The 17,792-nt window shown below is 45.6% G+C and overlaps 2 protein-coding genes across 3 annotated transcripts in view; both read left to right on the top strand.

Moving 5' to 3' along the window:
- The window catches only part of LOC137342303 (V-type proton ATPase 116 kDa subunit a 2-like), a 42,998-nt gene extending 37,502 nt beyond the window's left edge, over nucleotides 1-5,496 (top strand). The window contains exon 17 of the mRNA XM_068006241.1: nucleotides 626-5,496. Within this exon, the coding sequence (XP_067862342.1) occupies nucleotides 626-722 (97 nt within the window). The 3' untranslated portion in view covers nucleotides 723-5,496. The remainder of the gene's footprint in view (nucleotides 1-625) is intronic.
- Nucleotides 5,497-7,511: 2,015 nt separating this feature from the next.
- The window catches only part of dnah10 (dynein axonemal heavy chain 10), a 248,394-nt gene continuing 238,113 nt past the window's right edge, over nucleotides 7,512-17,792 (top strand). For both annotated transcript variants that reach the window (XR_010967225.1, XM_068006240.1), the window contains exons 1-3: nucleotides 7,512-7,763; nucleotides 16,024-16,119; nucleotides 17,266-17,369. Coding sequence is in view for 1 of the 2 variants with exons in the window: in XM_068006240.1 (XP_067862341.1) it covers nucleotides 7,538-7,763; nucleotides 16,024-16,119; nucleotides 17,266-17,369 (426 nt within the window). In the remaining variant the exon portion in view is untranslated. The remainder of the gene's footprint in view (nucleotides 7,764-16,023; nucleotides 16,120-17,265; nucleotides 17,370-17,792) is intronic.

The following is a 17,792-nucleotide window of genomic DNA, read 5'->3' on the forward strand; positions in this document are numbered from 1 at the left end:
CAGTGCCTCAGCATGAGTCCAAGACCTGCACTCGGTGATTCCCCACAGCTGGGATGAGGAGCGTGGGAATAGCCCCCACATCAAGCCCTTCCATGGTTCCACAACAACTTGCATTTATATAGCGCCTTTAACGTAATAAAACGTCCCAAGGCGCTTCACAGGAGTGATTATCAAACAAAATTTCACACCGAGCCACGTAGAGATATTAGGACAGGTGACCAAAAGCTTGGTCAAAGAGGTAGGTTTTAAGGAGCGTCTTAAAGGAGGAGAGAGAGGCGGAGAGGTTTAGGGAGGGAATTCCAGAGCTTAGGGCCCAGGCAGCTGAAGGCACGGCCGCCAATGGTGGAGCGATTAAAATCGGGGATGCGCAAGAGGCCAGAATTGGAGGAGCGCAGAGATCTCGGAGGGTTGAAGGGCTGGAGGAGGTTACAGAGATAGGGAGGGGGCGAGGCCGTGGAGGGATTTGAAAACAAGGATGAGAATTTAAAAATTGAGATATTGCCGGGACCGGGAGCCAATGTAGGTCAGCGAGCACAGGGGTGATGGGAGAACGGGACTTGGTGCACACGAATTACCTACAAATGAAAAGAATGCTAATATCTGTTTTTCCTTTCTCTCTAAACAGGGTGGAATTTCAAAACAAGTTCTACACAGGCAATGGATACAAGTTTTCTCCATTCTCCTTTGAGCTGCTTACTCATAATTTCGACGACTTTGCCTAGATTATTGCTTTGTGCATGTGAGTTTGACGAGCGTCTGTGGCATGATCATGTGACACTCACGGCTTCTCACGACAAACATTTTGCACTGAATGCCTTATGCAATACACACAATATTTTCTCTGCTAAAGATTGATCATTACTTTTATTGGAACCTCAGGTACTTAAAAGTTTTAAAATGTGTATTGAACAATAATGTACCAGGCTTTTTCACTGTGAACAAAAAGATGTACTGTAGCTTTATCGATGAATTCATAAACTTGCAGTGGTGTTTGGTTTTGTCCCTTTGACATTTGCTGCTGGATGGAGGCCCCCCCAGCAAAGCAAAATTCCAAGCTTAATGTCAGAAGCCACTAATGAGTTTAACTCTAGGTATTTATCTGCAGTTCATACTTGTAATTGTGAGTGCCAAAAAATAGATGTTTGCTTCCCAAAGCTAACCAATTGGGTCACCTGGGGAGCTACTGAGGTGTGACTAAACCTCCATGGTGGGAGAGAGGGGGAGCCTGATTCTCTTTGGGGTTCAGATGGCTCTAATGTAACCCACCTGGCAATGGCAGATCGAACCAAGTCAGCCCTGTGTGGGCAAACTGGGTGATGCAGGCAGGTCAGCAGTACCTGAGGGCATGGTTGATGGACCTGCCAGCCTATCTGGTTCATGGAACCTGGAGGGGTGAACCTGTCACCCTGCAAACTAGTGCCCTAATGGATAGGATGCTTCCCATTGGATTAGCAGTGGAAGCTTCCCAGTGCTCTGCTCTGTTAAGCTGTACAGTTTTAGCTGGTCAAATTCCCACCAGTACCCTGTGTCCACTTGGGGATCCCTAGGCCGTGGCTCTGCCAACCTGTACCTAAGCTCTCTGGGTAAGTGAGGCTTCGCTCTACACGGAGAGTGTCTGTGCTCCACATATAGCCAACAGAAACTACACTCTGTAGGTTTCTCGCTACCTTGGCTCGGAGACTCTGAAAGGTTGAGCTGGGTTTCTGCATGTTTCCGATACCCCAACTGACCCAGAAAAAGAGACAGATGTCAGCAAATATGCACTGGATCTTAGTTTGATTCAGATATGGATTCGCTTTTGATCAGGCCTCTCTTTAAGGTTCCCTGCCACCACTTCTAGGTTGAAAGTTTAAAATGGGACTAATGAGATATTCTTTTTTGAATGTAATGGTTGTCATGAATGTTTTATGGGATGTTTCTGCAAGGATTTGGAAGATTTGAAATTTCTTTCCAAATTTGAAAGATGTTTTGAGAGTTTATGGAAAATGTATTAGAAAGGAAACAAAAAAGCAAGAACACGCCAAATTATGGACAATCTTCCAATCTCTCTCTCTGTCTAAGCATCTTGCATCTATTATCCATTTAAAAAAAAGTATTTGGATAATACTGAAATGTACATCTTATCAGAACGCTGCTGTAGGACCACAGATTATACGATACAGGTTGCATGACTGCAATACACACATGCTGACAGTTGTATTTTAAGATGTTAATGGTACAGTAAGTCTCATTTGTAATAAAAAAAACTACTTTTCAGAGCTGCAAATACAATATTGCATTCAAAATTGTCAAATCTGATTTTAAAGTGGTCATTATGGAGCTTCTGGTGTTGGGTCAGTGAGTAAATGCACCGTATCCTTTGGGGCTGAGCCTTGCAGATCAGGACGGTCCCTGGCTCAGTCCCCAGTCTATGGGCAGTCAGCTGATCACAGCTGGGGAGGTGATGGTATGGCTATAATTGGCCTCATTGATGCTGGGCGAGGGAGGGCAATCGGCAGTCAGAGTGTCCACTCTTATTGCTGTACAGCAGGGGGTTCCACACTTCCTGTGTAGAAATACAAATATTGACACGTTCTCAGGGGTCCCACACTAACTTCTGAGACGCTGTCAACTACCCGAAGAGAAGCAATGCTATCGTTACAGGTGAGGTTTGTGTTCTTAGTGCACAGCAACAGGAAGAACATGTTAGTAAAGCAGCAAATAGAGGTGCAGAAATCAGGTGGGCGTGCAGACCCCCCCCCCCAGCCTGCCCTCATGGGCGGGAGGATCCCGGTTTGAAATCTCTGCGCTACAGTGACCCTTGGCTAGAAATTGTTCCCACACTGATGTGGTGTGAGGACAGGATTGGGCTCAGCTGTGACCACTCCTTCCCTCCCACAGTCGAATAGCTTGCCAACAGTCAGGCAAAGCTGAAACGAGCAGCGGCCATTTGTGTGAGGTACTGGGTGTTGGCAGGGTGGGGAACTGAACTCCGAGAGAGGCCCCTACCTTCAGGAGAGGGTTTAATTAGACGATGGTCGCACTGCAGATTTACAGGCCTGTTAAAGACACACTAGTGCGTGTCACAAAACTGGAAGGACTGTAAAGAAAGTACACGTTTAAGATGATAGAGACATTTGTAAACGTTGTATGATGTGACTGTCACCTTTTAACGGTTTTGAATCCCCGCCTAGTTTAGGACAGTGGACAAACTGGCTCCTGATATTGAAATTTGAGAGAATGCTGCTGCATGAAATTTACTGTGAAGATTTCAAAACTGAGAATGCCACAAACTTTAATTTAACAAATATTTCCCTTGTGTTTAATGGAAAACCCTTTTTTTAAAACAGTGAACTCTGTATATACTAACTAGCTGCTTTTCCCTTTGGTTGATTGTTTCTGTGACTTTTTTTTTTGTGTGTGTGTAAGTGTGTATTGCTTTTAGTATTTGCCAGAGGTCCTCAGTCTGACTAAGTCACTGAATCTAAATGTAGCAATTTATACTGGCAGGGGAGTGAATTAAAATCCAGTCAGCTCTGTGCATATATTTGTACATCTCTATTACATTCCATATTAGTGTGACCACACTCATCTGCTTTGATACTATTTGTTCTCGTAATTTACATTGTTTAGTTTTGCTTTCCACTGACTATATTATTCCGTTGCCGGGGCGGCAGCGGAGGAGAGGAGAGAGAAGCAGGGGAGCCACAGTCCGCACCATGACTGGTGTCACTGTCGCTCCATCATGGACTAACCGCCATGTAGGGAATGAGTCAGGACTTGCCCAGTGGTGTAGCGCCTCCCGCATTGTGGCCATCCAGTGAACTTAAACAATGTTTAGCATTTTAAATTATTTATATTACACTGTGCTTTTTAGCTGATATTAGAGAGCAGCAAAGTTACAGAGAGTTTATTTGTTTAAAAAGAGGTAATATTCTGATAAAATGCAATATAATTAAATTTCAGATAAATGTAACGGTTTTTTTGTGATGCTTCTGGCAACTAAATATTGAAATAGGTTTGCTGCTTGTGCTGCTTTCTGTCATGTTATTATGTGCTTGGGTCTCCTTAATTTTGATATGTAGTGTTAAGGTGGTAATGTTGATCAGGCTAACAGATTAAAAAGATAATTTATTGAAGAGGTTTGTAAAAAACCCCAGGTTCCTGCTTCAGGTGCAAGTCTGGAATCACTTTATTCCGTGTGTAAATAATTATTTTATGAATGTAGCTGTATAATTTGTAAATGTCTCTGGTCCACAGTGGACATCAATGATCCAAGACTCCAAACTCCTGCAACAAAATCTAGTAAATTTAGCTTTTAAAAAAAAAAATTACACATTTCTATCATTTTAATATCTTTAAGATTATTTTCAATTTGGCAATTTTGCATCCCTAACCTGATCTAACATTCACTATCTGCAGATACACATGAATTGTTAAACTTGCTGTTGAAATATTTTATGTAAATGATAAATAATGTTTCTGTTTAAACTCCAGTGCCCCTGCCTGAATGGGTTTTTAGTTTCATACTAAAAATAAAAGGTTTATAGATTCAGGACTCCAGTTATTTACTTGATGAGTGTAACTGATGTAAGTGAATAACTTGTAATGACTGACGTGACCAGTTAAATATGTACATCCCACAGTGAGCTGCTTCTGTCTGCCAGTGTCGCTTTCCTGCAAATTGATTTGATCAGTTAACAGAAGACAGCATTCAAGCTGTGTCTTCTGTGAGTCGAAGTCCCGATTTTCAGCAATATGATCGGCTCTTTAGTTAACACCAAAATGAGGGCTGTAAAACTGTTAAATGGTGTTTTTGTTTTTAAGTGTTTGCATTATAGAGCCTCGGCCCTAAGCTCTGGAATTCCCTCCCTAAACCTCTCTGCCTCACCACCTCTCTCTTGATTTAAAACCTACCTCTTTGACCGAGCTTTTGGTCACCTGTCCTAATTTCTCCTTCTTTGGCTGGGTATCGATTTTTGTCTGATTGCGTTCCTGTGAAGCGCCTTGGGATGTTTTCCTATGTTAAAGGCGCTATATAAATGCAAGTTGTTGTTCAAAGCTCAGTAGGTTGACGACTAACAACAGTGACGCTTGTTGTTTTTTTTAAACCGCTCCCCCTGGCCTTTGTCCCTGTTGCCTTCATCCCATCCAGTACCCACCTAAGGGTTAGGTGGGCAGGGTGTAAGTTATCTTGCAGGCTTCCTGACAAGATGCTGTGTTTCCCAAAACCACCTTGAATGGATCAGCAGTGAGTGCGATACAAGGAGCGAACAGAGAAGTAATTGCAACTTGGCAGGAGGCTCCCTAGTCTCAGGCTGCCCGGGTTGATTGTATCAGAGTTGGATAAGAATCTGCAGAAAAATGTGATGAGGGGTACAAGGTGTCGTGGAATATGCTATTTTGTGGACACTGATGGCCTACATTGGTCTTTACCAATCCTGTACGTTCTTTTTACCAATTTTGTTATATTCAACAAAAACAGACCAATAAAATCACTCCAAATATTTTTAGAAATTCCTCTTGGCTGCCATTTTGTTTTTTCATTAAGCTGAGGTCTTAACACTGGAAATAAGGTATGTAACAAAGACATTAAAATATTAGAAAATTTACAAGAAAATCAAACTTACTATACAGTAGCATTTTCGGCATTCAAAATGCCTTAACTTTGTTTTTTTAATATCAGAAGTCGGTGCCTTTGTGAGCACCAGAATCTTGAGTTAATGTAAATTCCTCGCCGTTAGTTTAAGAGAATCTAACCAGCAGGCGGCAGCTCCCAGCCTACCTCACAACAATACTGGCCATTCACAGTTCACACCAAGACTTGCGGTTTGTAAGCCACACCCCTCACATTGACAAATAATGAAGGACCAAAACCCCCATGGAAACCACATTTAGAAAAGTGAAAGTAAGCAAAATTGGTTTTTTAATTAAAATTTAAAACATTAAAATTAAAGTAAAATATGAACTGTTTAAACTTTTTCTGAGGTCACTTTTCAGAAAATAAAACTTACAACAACTTTCATTTATACAGTACTTTAGGTTATTCAAGCAGCTGTTTAAATCACGTTACATGTGACAATGAAATCAACTAGTACTATATTAAAAATCTTACATCTGTGCACTTTTTACAAATCTTTACTTTTTGGCAACGTTTCCATTAATTCCTAGATCTACATTTACAATGGAAACTGCCAATGTAAACCGTCACGCTGTCATTACACCCTCCTACCAGTAGTGGTGCTGCTGTACCTCAATTTTGTGTTTCCCAGCTCCTCAGCCTGTACTGTAAAGACATTATAAGCTCCAACTCACTCTACTTCTCTGGTGCTCAAATTGCTGTCCGTTTTGGTATTTAACTGTAAAAAAGTATATAAAATCAAAGACAGAGAATGTATGACTTACATTGGGGACTGAATTGGGTCTGTACACCCTGTTCCAATTATCCCCTGCCCTCTAACCCTATTTTACCTGAAGACAACACCTAGGAGGTGATTTTAAACCCCAAGAACGGGTGGGTTGGCAGAGGGTGGGAGTTGAAAATAGTTGTTTTTTTTGGGTCACAACTGCAAAATTTTCGGACTTTGCGTTCCCAGTGGGAAGCCTGTACTTTTCTGCGCCGATGTTAAACCCGGAAATAAAGCCGGGTTGCGGTCGCGACCCAAAAAACAACTGTTTTCAATTCCCACCCGCCCCAACCCACCCGTTCTTGGGGTTTAAAATCACCCCCTTAGTCTTAACTACGTGTGTGCATTTTCACAGGAAATTTACACACAGCTACAATTACCCGGATTTGCATCTTTTGAGCAACAACTGTAAAATGACCGGTCAGGATCGCTGCCATACCTAGGAACATAGGAACAGGAGTAGGCCATTCAGCCCCTCGTGCCTGCTCTGCCATTTGATAAGATCATACCCAACGCCATGAGAGATGCAGAACTGTATAAAATGCATTGTGTGTTCTCCCCCATTGGTGCTACAGGTGCCTGTTTTGTTTTAAATTACAATATGCTTTTAGTTTTAAAAAATCCATTAATCCAGCAGAAGCAATGAAATAACACTTAACTTTAGGGGTTATTCATATATTGTCATTTACACAACAGTAAATGGTGGTGGGGAATAAATATTCCTTGCCTATTTTTTAACCCTGGTACTCTGGTCCCCTCTCCTCTCCTGCACAGTTAAGATGCTTCCTCGACACTATTGTGAACACGAGAATTGCAATAAACGGGAGCAGTGGCACAAACGGCGACCTGTAGGCGTCGGCCCATTGATATGGCGCCAGCAGCAACAGGGCGCGAATCATCCGCGTTAAAAAAAAGAGTGCAAGCGATGGATTGGGGAAAGTCCGTGTCGGCGGTTAAATTAAACACCCGGGTTATTTTAAACCTGATGTTCGCGACCCGTTTGCTTCAGATCAACAATTCATTTCCGGAAATAGCCCCCCAATGCAGTTGGTCTGTTTCCATGGTGACAGGCGTAAGCACCGAAAGTAGTGCGGCCCGGTCGCCATGGAGACGCGCCGCCCGCCCGTTAGTCCCCGGTGACCGGCGGCGACATGTCGCTGGACGACCCGCGGTTGGAGTGGATCCGGGACCGGGTTTACGAGGCCTTCGGCATCACGGAGCCCGAGTGCTTCGAGGACCTGGTGAACCGCGAGGACGGGAAGCAGGAGCTCGTCATCCTCAAGTTCCTCAACGACACGCACGGCGAGGACTGCCCGTCCGCCCTGCTCTTCTTCAGGGGCCGCCGCACCGAGGAGGTGGAGGTGGAGGTGGAGATAGGTGAAGGCAACCGGCAACCGGCGGCCGGGGCCCAGCGGGGACCCCCCCCCCCCCAACCCTGGCGGACGGGCTTTGGCCCACAGGGTCCGAGTGCGCGCCGTGTTAAACCATTCCCACCGATAAACACCCGGGGGTTAAACCATTCCCACCGATAAACACCCGGGGGTTAAACCATTCCCACCGATAAACACCCGGGGGTTAAACCATTCCCACCGATAAACACCCGGGGGTTAAACCATTCCCACCGATAAATGCCCAGGGTTAATCAGTTCTCACCAATAAACACCCGGGGGTTAATCAGTTCTCACCGATAAACACCTGGGGTTTGATCAGTTCTCACCGATAAACACCCGGGGGTTAAACCATTCCCACCGATAAACACCCGGGGTTAAACCATTCCCACCGATAAACACCCGGGGGTTAAACCATTCTCACTGGTGAACACCCGGGGGTTTTAAACCATTCTCACAGATAAACACCCGGAAGTCCAATCAGTTGTCATCGATAAACACCTGGGTGTTTAATCGGCTCTAATTGATAAGCACACGGGGGTTAATCAGTTCTAATTAATAAACACCCGGGGGTTTAATCGGTTATCACTGATAAACACCCGGAGTTTAATCAGTTCACACTGATAAACACATGGGGTTTGATCAGTTCTCACCGATAAACACCCGGGGGTTAAACCATTCCCACCGATAAACACCCGGGGGTTAAACCATTCCCACCGATAAACACCCTGGGGGTTAAACCATTCCCACCGATAAACACCCGGGGGTTAAACCATTCTCACAGATCAACACCCGGGTGTTTAAACGGTTATCACTGATAAACACCCAGGGGTTTAAACCATTATCACCGATAAACACCCGGGGTTTTTAAACCATTCTCACAGATAAACACCCGGGGGGTTAAACCATTCTCACCGACAAACACCCGGGGTTTAATCAGTTCTCATGTGATGGTTGAAAAGTAATGGAAAACATTTAAAGAAATATTTCAATATTCTCAACAAATATACATTCCATTGAAAATAAAAACTCCACAGGCAAAGTGATCCATCCGTGGCTAACTAAAGAAGTTAAGGATAGTATTAGATTAAAAGAAAAGGCTTATAATGTTGCGAAGAAGAGTAGTAAGGTTTGGGAGTTTTTTAGAAACCAGCGAAGGACGACCAAAAAATTGATAAAAAGAGAGAAAATAGAATATGAAAGTAAACTAGCAAGAAATATAAAAATGGATTGTAAGAGCTTCTACAAGTATGTAAAAAGGAAGAGAGTAGAGAAAGTAAACGTTGGTCGCTTAGAGTCTGAGATAGGAGAAATTATAATGGGGAATCAGGAAATGGCAGATGTGTTAAACAAATATTTTATATCTGTCTTCACAGTAGAAGATACAAAGAACATACCAGGAATAGTGGGGAACCAAAGGAACTTAAAGTAATTAATATCAGTAGAGAAAAAGTACTGGACAATCTAATGGGACTAAAAGCTGATAAATCCCCTAGACCTGATGGCCTACATCCTAGGGTTCTAAAAGAGGTGGCTGCAGAGATAGTGGATGCATTGGTTGTGATCTTCCAAAATTCCCTAGATTCTAGAATGGTCCCAGTGGATTGGAAGGTAGGAAATGAAACCCCACTATTCAAGAAAGGAGGGAGAGAGAAAACAGGGAACTACAGACACCCTAACCCCGACACCCGACACCCTAACCCCGACACCCGACAGCCTAACCCCGACACCCTAACCCTGACACCCGAACCCCAACACCCAACACCCTAACCCCGGCACCCGACACCCTAACCCCGACACCCGACAGCCTAACCCCGACACCCTAACCCCGACACCCTAACCCCGACACCCTAACCCCGACACCCTAACCCCGACACCCTAACCCCGACACCCGACAGCCTAACCCCGACACCCAACAGCCTAACCCTGACACCCGACACCCGACAGCCTAACCCCGACACCCTAACCCCGACACCCTAACCCCGACACCCTAACCCCGACACCCGACAGCCTAACCCTGACACCCGACACCCGACACCCTAACCCCGACACCCGACAGCCTAACCCTGACACCTGACACCCGAACCCCAACACCCCACACCCTAACCCCGGCACCCGACACCCTAACCCCGAACCCCGACACCCGACACCCGACAGCCTAACCCCGACACCCTAACCCTGACACCCGAACCCCAACACCCGACACCCGAACCCCAACACCCGACACCCTAACCCCGGCACCCGACACCCTAACCCCGGCACCCGACACCCTAACCCCGGCACCCGACACCCTAACCCCGACACCCGACACCCTAACCCCGACACCCGACACCCTAACCCCGGCACCCGACACCCTAACCCCGGCACCCGACACCCTAACCCCGACAGCCTAACCCCGACACCCTAACCCTGACACCCGAACCCCAACACCCAACGCCCTAACCCCGGCACCCGACACCCTAACCCCGACACCCTAACCCCGACACCCTAACCCCGACACCCTAACCCCGACACCCGACACCCTAACCCCGACACCCTAACCCCGACACCCTAACCCCGACACCCTAACCCCGACACCCGACACCCTAACCCCGGCACCCGACACCCTAACCCCGACACCCGACACCCTAACCCCGACATCGGACACCGTAACCCCGACACCCTAACCCCGACACCCGACACCCTAACCCCGACACCCGGCACCCTAACCCCGACACCCGGCACCCTAACCCCGACACCCGACAGCCTAACCCCGACACCCGACAGCCTAACCCCGACACCCGGCACCCTAACCCCGACACCCGGCACCCTAACCCCGACACCCGGCACCCTAACCCCGACACCCGGCACCCTAACCCCGACACCCGACAGCCTAACCCCGACACCCGACAGCCTAACCCCGACACCCGGCACCCTAACCCCGACACCCGACAGCCTAACCCCGACACCCGGCACCCTAACCCCGACACCCGACAGCCTAACCCCGACATCCGACACCCTAACCCCGACATCTGACACCCTAACCCCGACGCCTTAACCCCGACACCCTAACTCCTACATTCAAAGGAGGGAGAGAGAAAACAGGGAACAACAGGCCAGTTAGCCTGACATCAATCATCGGGAAAATGCTGGAATCCATTATTAAGGAAGTTGTAACAGGGCACTCAGAAAATCATAATATGATGAGGCAGAATCAACATGGTTTTATGAAAGAGAAATCGTGTTTAACAAATTTATTAGAGTTCTTTGAGGATGTAACTAACAGGATAGATAAAGGGGAACCAGTGGATTTTGTATATTTGGAAAGGTGCCGCAAGATAAGGGCTCATGGGATTGGGGGTAATATATTAGCATGGATAGATGATTGGTTAATGAACAGAAAACAGAGAGTAGGGATAAACGGGTCATTCTCAGGTTGGCAGGCTGTAACTAGTGGAGTGCTGCAAGGATCAGTGCTTGGGCCTCAGCTATTTACAATCTATATTAATGACTTAGATGAAGGGACTGAGTGTAATGTATCCAAATTTGCTGACGATACAAAGCGAGGTGGGAAAGTAAGCTGTGAGGAGGACACAAAGGGCTCGATGTTAGGAGGGAGGGGGTGTAGCCAGCGGGGGGTCGACTAGGCGCGTGGGTAACTTGCCCAGTAAAATCAGTGGGTTCCCCACGTGATCGTGAGTAAATTGGAGCCACTTACCTTTGCTTCCCGGTTTTGCGCTGGAAAGCTGCTCAGCGGGCGGATTGTGCACCTGCATCATAGGCTGTCAGCTAGAGGAGCCCTATTTAAAGGGGCAGTCCTCCACTGACTGATGCTGCAGAAAGGAGCCAGAATTACAGCATGGAGCAGCCCAGGGAGAAGGCTGCTCCCAGGTTCAATGATCTCTCACTCCAGGTCCTACTAGATGGGGTGAGGAGGAGGAGGAGGGGGAGGACAGAGATCTTCTCCCTGGCGGACGGGAGGAAGTGGCCTGCCTCTGCCACCACGAAGGCCTGGCTCGAGGTGGCAGAGGAGGTCACCAGCACCACCAACATATCACGCAACTGCATACAGTGCAGGAGGCGCTTCAATGACCTAAGTAGGTCAGCCGAAGTGAGTACACTTACTCATTCCCCTACACTCCGTCTGCCACATCACCGCCCCCACCCCACATCTCCTTCTGCACTGCCAACACTACTCTATCACATCACTCCTCACACCCACTCAAACCTCATCCTCATCTTACCTGCACTTACTCACCTCGCCAGTACTCATCCCACCACTACCACTCAACTCAATCCTCATACAATCTCATGGCTCTATCTCATACTCACCCTCTGATGCATCTCTTTCACGGTCAGCCTCACTCAACCTGCCACTACCTGTGCTGCAGCCACAGGGCATGCATCACATATGTGCAGTAGGAAGCGTAAGGCAAAAGTGTCGTGAGCATGAAGGGGATGCACAAGGGTGTTTGAGGGTTTGTCATGGTTTTTACTTATATTTGATTTCTGATCAACTTACATTACATATTATATTGTCACCACTACTGCCACGTCTTGGCCATTCTTGACTGGCTTGTGCAATAATGCCCTTTCATGAGGTTCTCCATGAACACCCTTGATGCCACCCACTGGGTCACCCTACAGTTGGTGTATGTGTAGTTGCACGACTACTTTGTGCAGGTGCCTGTTGCGCAGCACTGTGTTGTGGAGCTCCACGTGGTGGAGGTGGACGGCGTGCCTGGCAAGACTGGTGATGTTGCTCGTCCTTCAATGGAGTGATGAATGCAGCAATGGACCCACCCCCCCCCAACCGACCATCCTGACGGTGTGAGTGTGAGGGGGTCCACAAAGTAGGTAAATGGGTTTGGACAGCGGAGTTTAGGGTATGATTTAATAATTTGGAGTGTGGAGACAACGGTGTGGCAGGCAAAACTTTGTCTGAGGTGACAGAGTGCCCTGCTGCAATGAATGAGGGTTTACCCCGCACCTGTTAAATGGACCTTTGCAGCTGCCACTGGCTGTTGGCTGCAACACGTCTGTTTAAACAGGGAGTGTTTCCCCCAGCATGGGAAACACGATCTGGGTAGTCCAAAATCCGAATCCTCCAAAAATCTCCAACTAATGAGGTCTGTAAACGACCTCAAGTACCCAGATAATGATCTTAAGTGGGATCCCGCCGGCTTTGATTGCCGATGGGAGTCCCGCATGCGGGGGCTGCGCGCGCACCGATTCGCGTCAATGGGGAACCCGGAAGTGGGCGGGTTGGAGCCGGGCTCGGGAATCCCCGATTTTAGGAGCCCCCCCTCCACGATCGCTCCCGCTCGACCATCCGAAAATTGCCGCCAAAGAGTATGCAAAGGGATATAGACAGGTTAAGCGATTGGGCAAGAAGGTAGCAGATGGAGTATAATGTGGGAAAATGTGAAATTACTCACTTTGGTAGGAAGAATAGAAAAACAGAATATTTTTTAAATGGTGAGAAACTATTAAATGTTGGTGTTCAGAGAGATCTGGGTGTCCTCGTACAAGAAACACAGAAAGTTAACTTGCAGGTGCAGCAAGCAATTAGGAAGGCAAATGGTATGTTGGCCTTTATTGCAAGGGGGTTGGAGTATAAGAGTAAGGAAGTCTTCCTACAATTGTACAGGGCTTTGGTGAGACCACACCTGGAGTACTGTGTACAGTTTTGGTCTCCTTATCTAAGGAAGGATATACTTGCCTTGGAGGCGGTGCAACAAAGATTCACCAGATTAATTCCTGGGATGAGAGGGTTGTCCTATTAGGAGAGATTAAGTAGAATGGGCCTATACTCTCTGGAGTTTAGAAGAATGAGAGATGATCTCATTCAAACATATAAGATTCTGAGGGGGCTTTACAGGGTGGATGCTGAGAGGTTGTTTCCCCTGGCTGGCGAGTCTAGAACTAGGGGACATAGTTTCAGGATAAGGGGGCGGCCATTTAAGACTGAGATGAGGAGGAATTTCTTCACTCAGAGGGTTGTGAATCTTCGGACTTCTCTACCCCAGAGGGCTGTGGATGCTGAGTCATTGAATATATTCAAGGCTGAGATAGACAGATATTTTGACTCTAGAGTAATCAAGGGATATGGGGATAGGGCGGGAAAGTGGAGTTGAGATCGAAGATCAGCCATGATCTTATTGAATGGCGGCCTACTCCTGCTCATATTTCTTATGTTCTTACATTCTTAACATCCTAACACCAACTCATAACTCCTACCCTAAACCCTAAATTGCATAGTGTTGTTAGTCACTGATGCCATCGTTGATGCAGACCAGCTGTGTTGTCAATAGTCACTGTGTTTTATATTTCAGTCATGTTAAAAATACTTAAGCTTCACGATACTATGGCAAAATAAAAATCTGATTTTCTCCTCTAATTTACCCTTTTTTGGGCTCTAATTGTTTCTCAGATTTTGATGCTAAAAATAAAATTGAAAACCATAGGGAATAAACCTGGGGTTTTCAAATTGGCGATTAAATCTGACTTTGAAGGTTCTTAATTATCTGACACCCTGACATTTTGCAGCAAGGCACAAGTTCTGCTGTTTTGATGAAAATAAACTGCTCAGAAAGTATTGCTTTGCTTGGGTCATAAATGCTGAGATGGCATAAATCTTATCGGAATGACCAATAGTTTTTGAGTGGTTCAGACAGCATTGATGTCTGGGTCTCCCCTCTCACACAAAAAGGTTTTGGCAAATGCTTTTTCATGAGGACAGTATCCTGTTAATTCCCCCTGGCACATACCCCTGCCAAATAACTGTCACATTGAAGTAATGAAAACACAGCTTAGTACTATACCACTAGTGCAAATATTGCAATTATCTTCACAATCGACTAAAAATAAATAATGTGGAATGGAGCGATTCTTTGAGCATGCTATCAATTATTCAGGGTGATTTGATAGAGGTGTTTAAAATTATGAAGGGCTGGAACACAGTGGATAGAAACAGACTGCTTCCAGTGCTTGGGAGGCCTAGAACAATGGAACATAGATACAAGATTAAATGTAAGAGATTTAGGACAGGAGTTGTGAGGCTGTAGAATGTACTACTGGATGTACTAATGTAAAATTCTCATCCTTGTGTTCAAATCCCTCCCTATCTCTATATCCTCCTCCAGCCCTACAACCCTCAGAGATCTTTGCACTCCTCCAATTCTGGCATCTTGCGCATCCCTGATTTTAATCGCTCCACTATTGGCGGCATTGCCTTCAGCCATCTACATAGAATGTACAGCACAGATATAGGCCATTCGGCCCAACAGGTCCATGCCGGTGTTTATGCTCCACAGGAGCATCCTCCCTCCCTATGTTATCCAACCCTATCAGCATATCCTTCTATTCCTTTCTCCCTCATGTGTTTATCTAGCTTCCCCTTAAATGCATCTATGCTTTTCACCTCAACTACTCCTTGTGGGAGCGAGTTCCACATTTTAACCACTCTCTGGGTAAAGAAGTTTCTCCTGAATTCCCTATTAGATTTTTAGTGACTATCTTATATTTATAGCCCATAGTTCTGGTCTCCCCCACAAGTGGAAACATCTTCTCTCCGTCTACCCTATCAAACCCTTTCATAATCTTAAAGACCTCTATCAGGTCACCCCTCAGTCTTCTCTTTTCTAAAGAAAAGAGCCCCAGCCTGTTCAATCTTTCCTGATGGGTATAACCTTGCAGTTCTAGTATCACCCTAGTAAATTTTTTTTGCACCTTCTCCAGTGCCTCTATATCCTTTTTATAATATGGAGACCAGAACTGTTCACAGTACTCCAAATGTGGTCTAACCAAGATTCTATACAAGTTTAACATAACTTCTCTGCTTTTCAATTCTATCCCTCTAGAAATGAACCCCAGCGCTTGGTTTGCTTTTTTTATTTTAAAAATTAGAGCCAGGACTTTCCGGAGTGAAGTTAGGAAACACTTCTACAAGCAAAGAGTGGTGGAAGTTTGGAACTCTCTTCTGCAAACGGACACACAGCCCTCTGAGTGAAGAAATTTTTCCTCATCTCAGTCCTAAATGGCTGACCCCTTATCTTGAGACCATAACTTTTAGTTCTAGACTCTCCAGCCAGGGGAAACAGCCTCTCATAACCAGCCTCTCATTACAGTTTCTCATAACACCCATCCTTCATTGTGTATCAGTGCTAGAAAATAGAAGAGTATTTACAAATTTTATATCTGTAATTTGTGTTTTACCTCGTTGCAGCATTCTTACAACACTATAACTATTTATCTTATTCTTCACAAAGAACCTGATGAGCCAGCTGAGCCTTTAAATGATGAAGATGCTGAAATTACTGAAATCACTGAAAAGACAAAATCTGAGTTGCTAAATGCAGATGTTGGTAAGTTGTGTAAAGAGGGCTACAGTTCACTCTGTAGAACACCATGAAATCCCAGAACATTTTAGAGTGGAGGCCAAAGGTAAACTGGAAATGATTAACTTTCCTGCATTAGCTGCGAGTTCTTCCAATGGAGCTGCAACTTGACCTGATGAGTACTTTGCGAGACCTTGCTTTATATACGTGCTGCTATTGTATTGGGATGTTTTTTATGGATGTGAGGAGTGCTATAGAAATGCAAGTTGTGTCCTGGAGCTATGGTATCAAGCTGCAGGTGTCCTTCAGAGAGGAGTGGATTAGAATGTTTTGGGAATGGCCCAGTCAGAGAAAATCACAGATCTATAACTGGTTAGAGCAATGCAAATTTAAAAATGCCTGGTTACTATTCTTGTTCTTTTGTGAGCAATGGGCAGTGACCTGGATGATTAATAGGGGAGGACTCCAGTGTGTAAGTGTGTATAGGGTAAGCAGTGTGAGGGAGGGAACCATTTCCCAGACTGCTACCATTGCTGCTTTGGTAACAATCGCTGAATAGGGTGAGAGCAGACCAGGATCACTCTCGCTGAGCCTGCAGAACGTTCCTGGCTTCCACACGGATCCTGCTGAGCTTTTGGAGCTTATTGTGTGAGGGCTCCCGACCTATGTGGAAGCACTGGACGGCGTAGTGTTTGGGCCACTAACGTACTCGAGCACCAAACCATCTCTATTTCTCTCAAAATTAAAGGCACTGAGGAGAAACGAAAACACATTGCCGTTTGGGTTCAGTGCTCTGGTGTTATCTTGTTTCACTAAAGAAGTTGGCAAGAATTTGATTCTAGAGTTAGAAAGGGTGGTAGAAGTTTGGAACTCTTTCGCAAATGGCAGTTGATGCTAGCTCAATTGTTAATTTAAATCGGAGATTGATAGATTTTTGTTAACCAAAGGTATTAAGGGATATGGGGCTAAGGTGGTTATATGGAGTTAGGTCACAGATCAGCCATGATCTCATTGAATGGCAGAACAGGCTCAAGGGGCTAAATGGCCTCCTCCTGTTCCTATGTTTCTATGTTCCTATGTATTTTTCCTACAACTTTCATGCACAATTTACATTTTTGGAGAAGGAGCAAAACAAGGATAATCAATACTTACAATCTGTGCTTCCATCTGTAGCCATCGGTAGTCAGAAACCATCAGTGCCCGTACTGGAGCCTGCATTATCTCAGGGAAGCCAGTTTGAAGTAGCGGAAGATACGAAACAAAGAATCCTACAAACAGTATGTACTGACGTTACAGATTTAATTGACAATATTGTTTAATGTCGGGAGCTTTTCCACCACAATCTATACAGCTTCAGACAGGGAGCAAAAGGTGGCCATTTCTACCGCAGTCCTTTTGGGCATTTACTGTCTCATATTTTTCCTTTTCTATTTTCCAAGCATTCTCTAAACTTGAATATTTTGCCTTATCTACTGGCATAGATCACCGTGGAACCAGTTTTAATACTGTGACTGATTAACACTGTAAAGCCCCAATATACCTACTCGGAACAAAAATAAAATACCGCAGATGCTGGAAATCTGAAAACAAAACCAGAAAAAGCTGGAAATACTCAGCAGGTCAGGCAGTATCTGTGGAGTCAGTCAGTGGCGTTTCAGGCCCAAGACCCTTTCTCAGGACACAAGAAATCGACTGACTGA

The sequence above is a fragment of the Heptranchias perlo genome, chromosome 25 (assembly GCF_035084215.1).
Source record: "Heptranchias perlo isolate sHepPer1 chromosome 25, sHepPer1.hap1, whole genome shotgun sequence".
Taxonomy (NCBI): Eukaryota; Metazoa; Chordata; class Chondrichthyes; order Hexanchiformes; family Hexanchidae; genus Heptranchias; species Heptranchias perlo.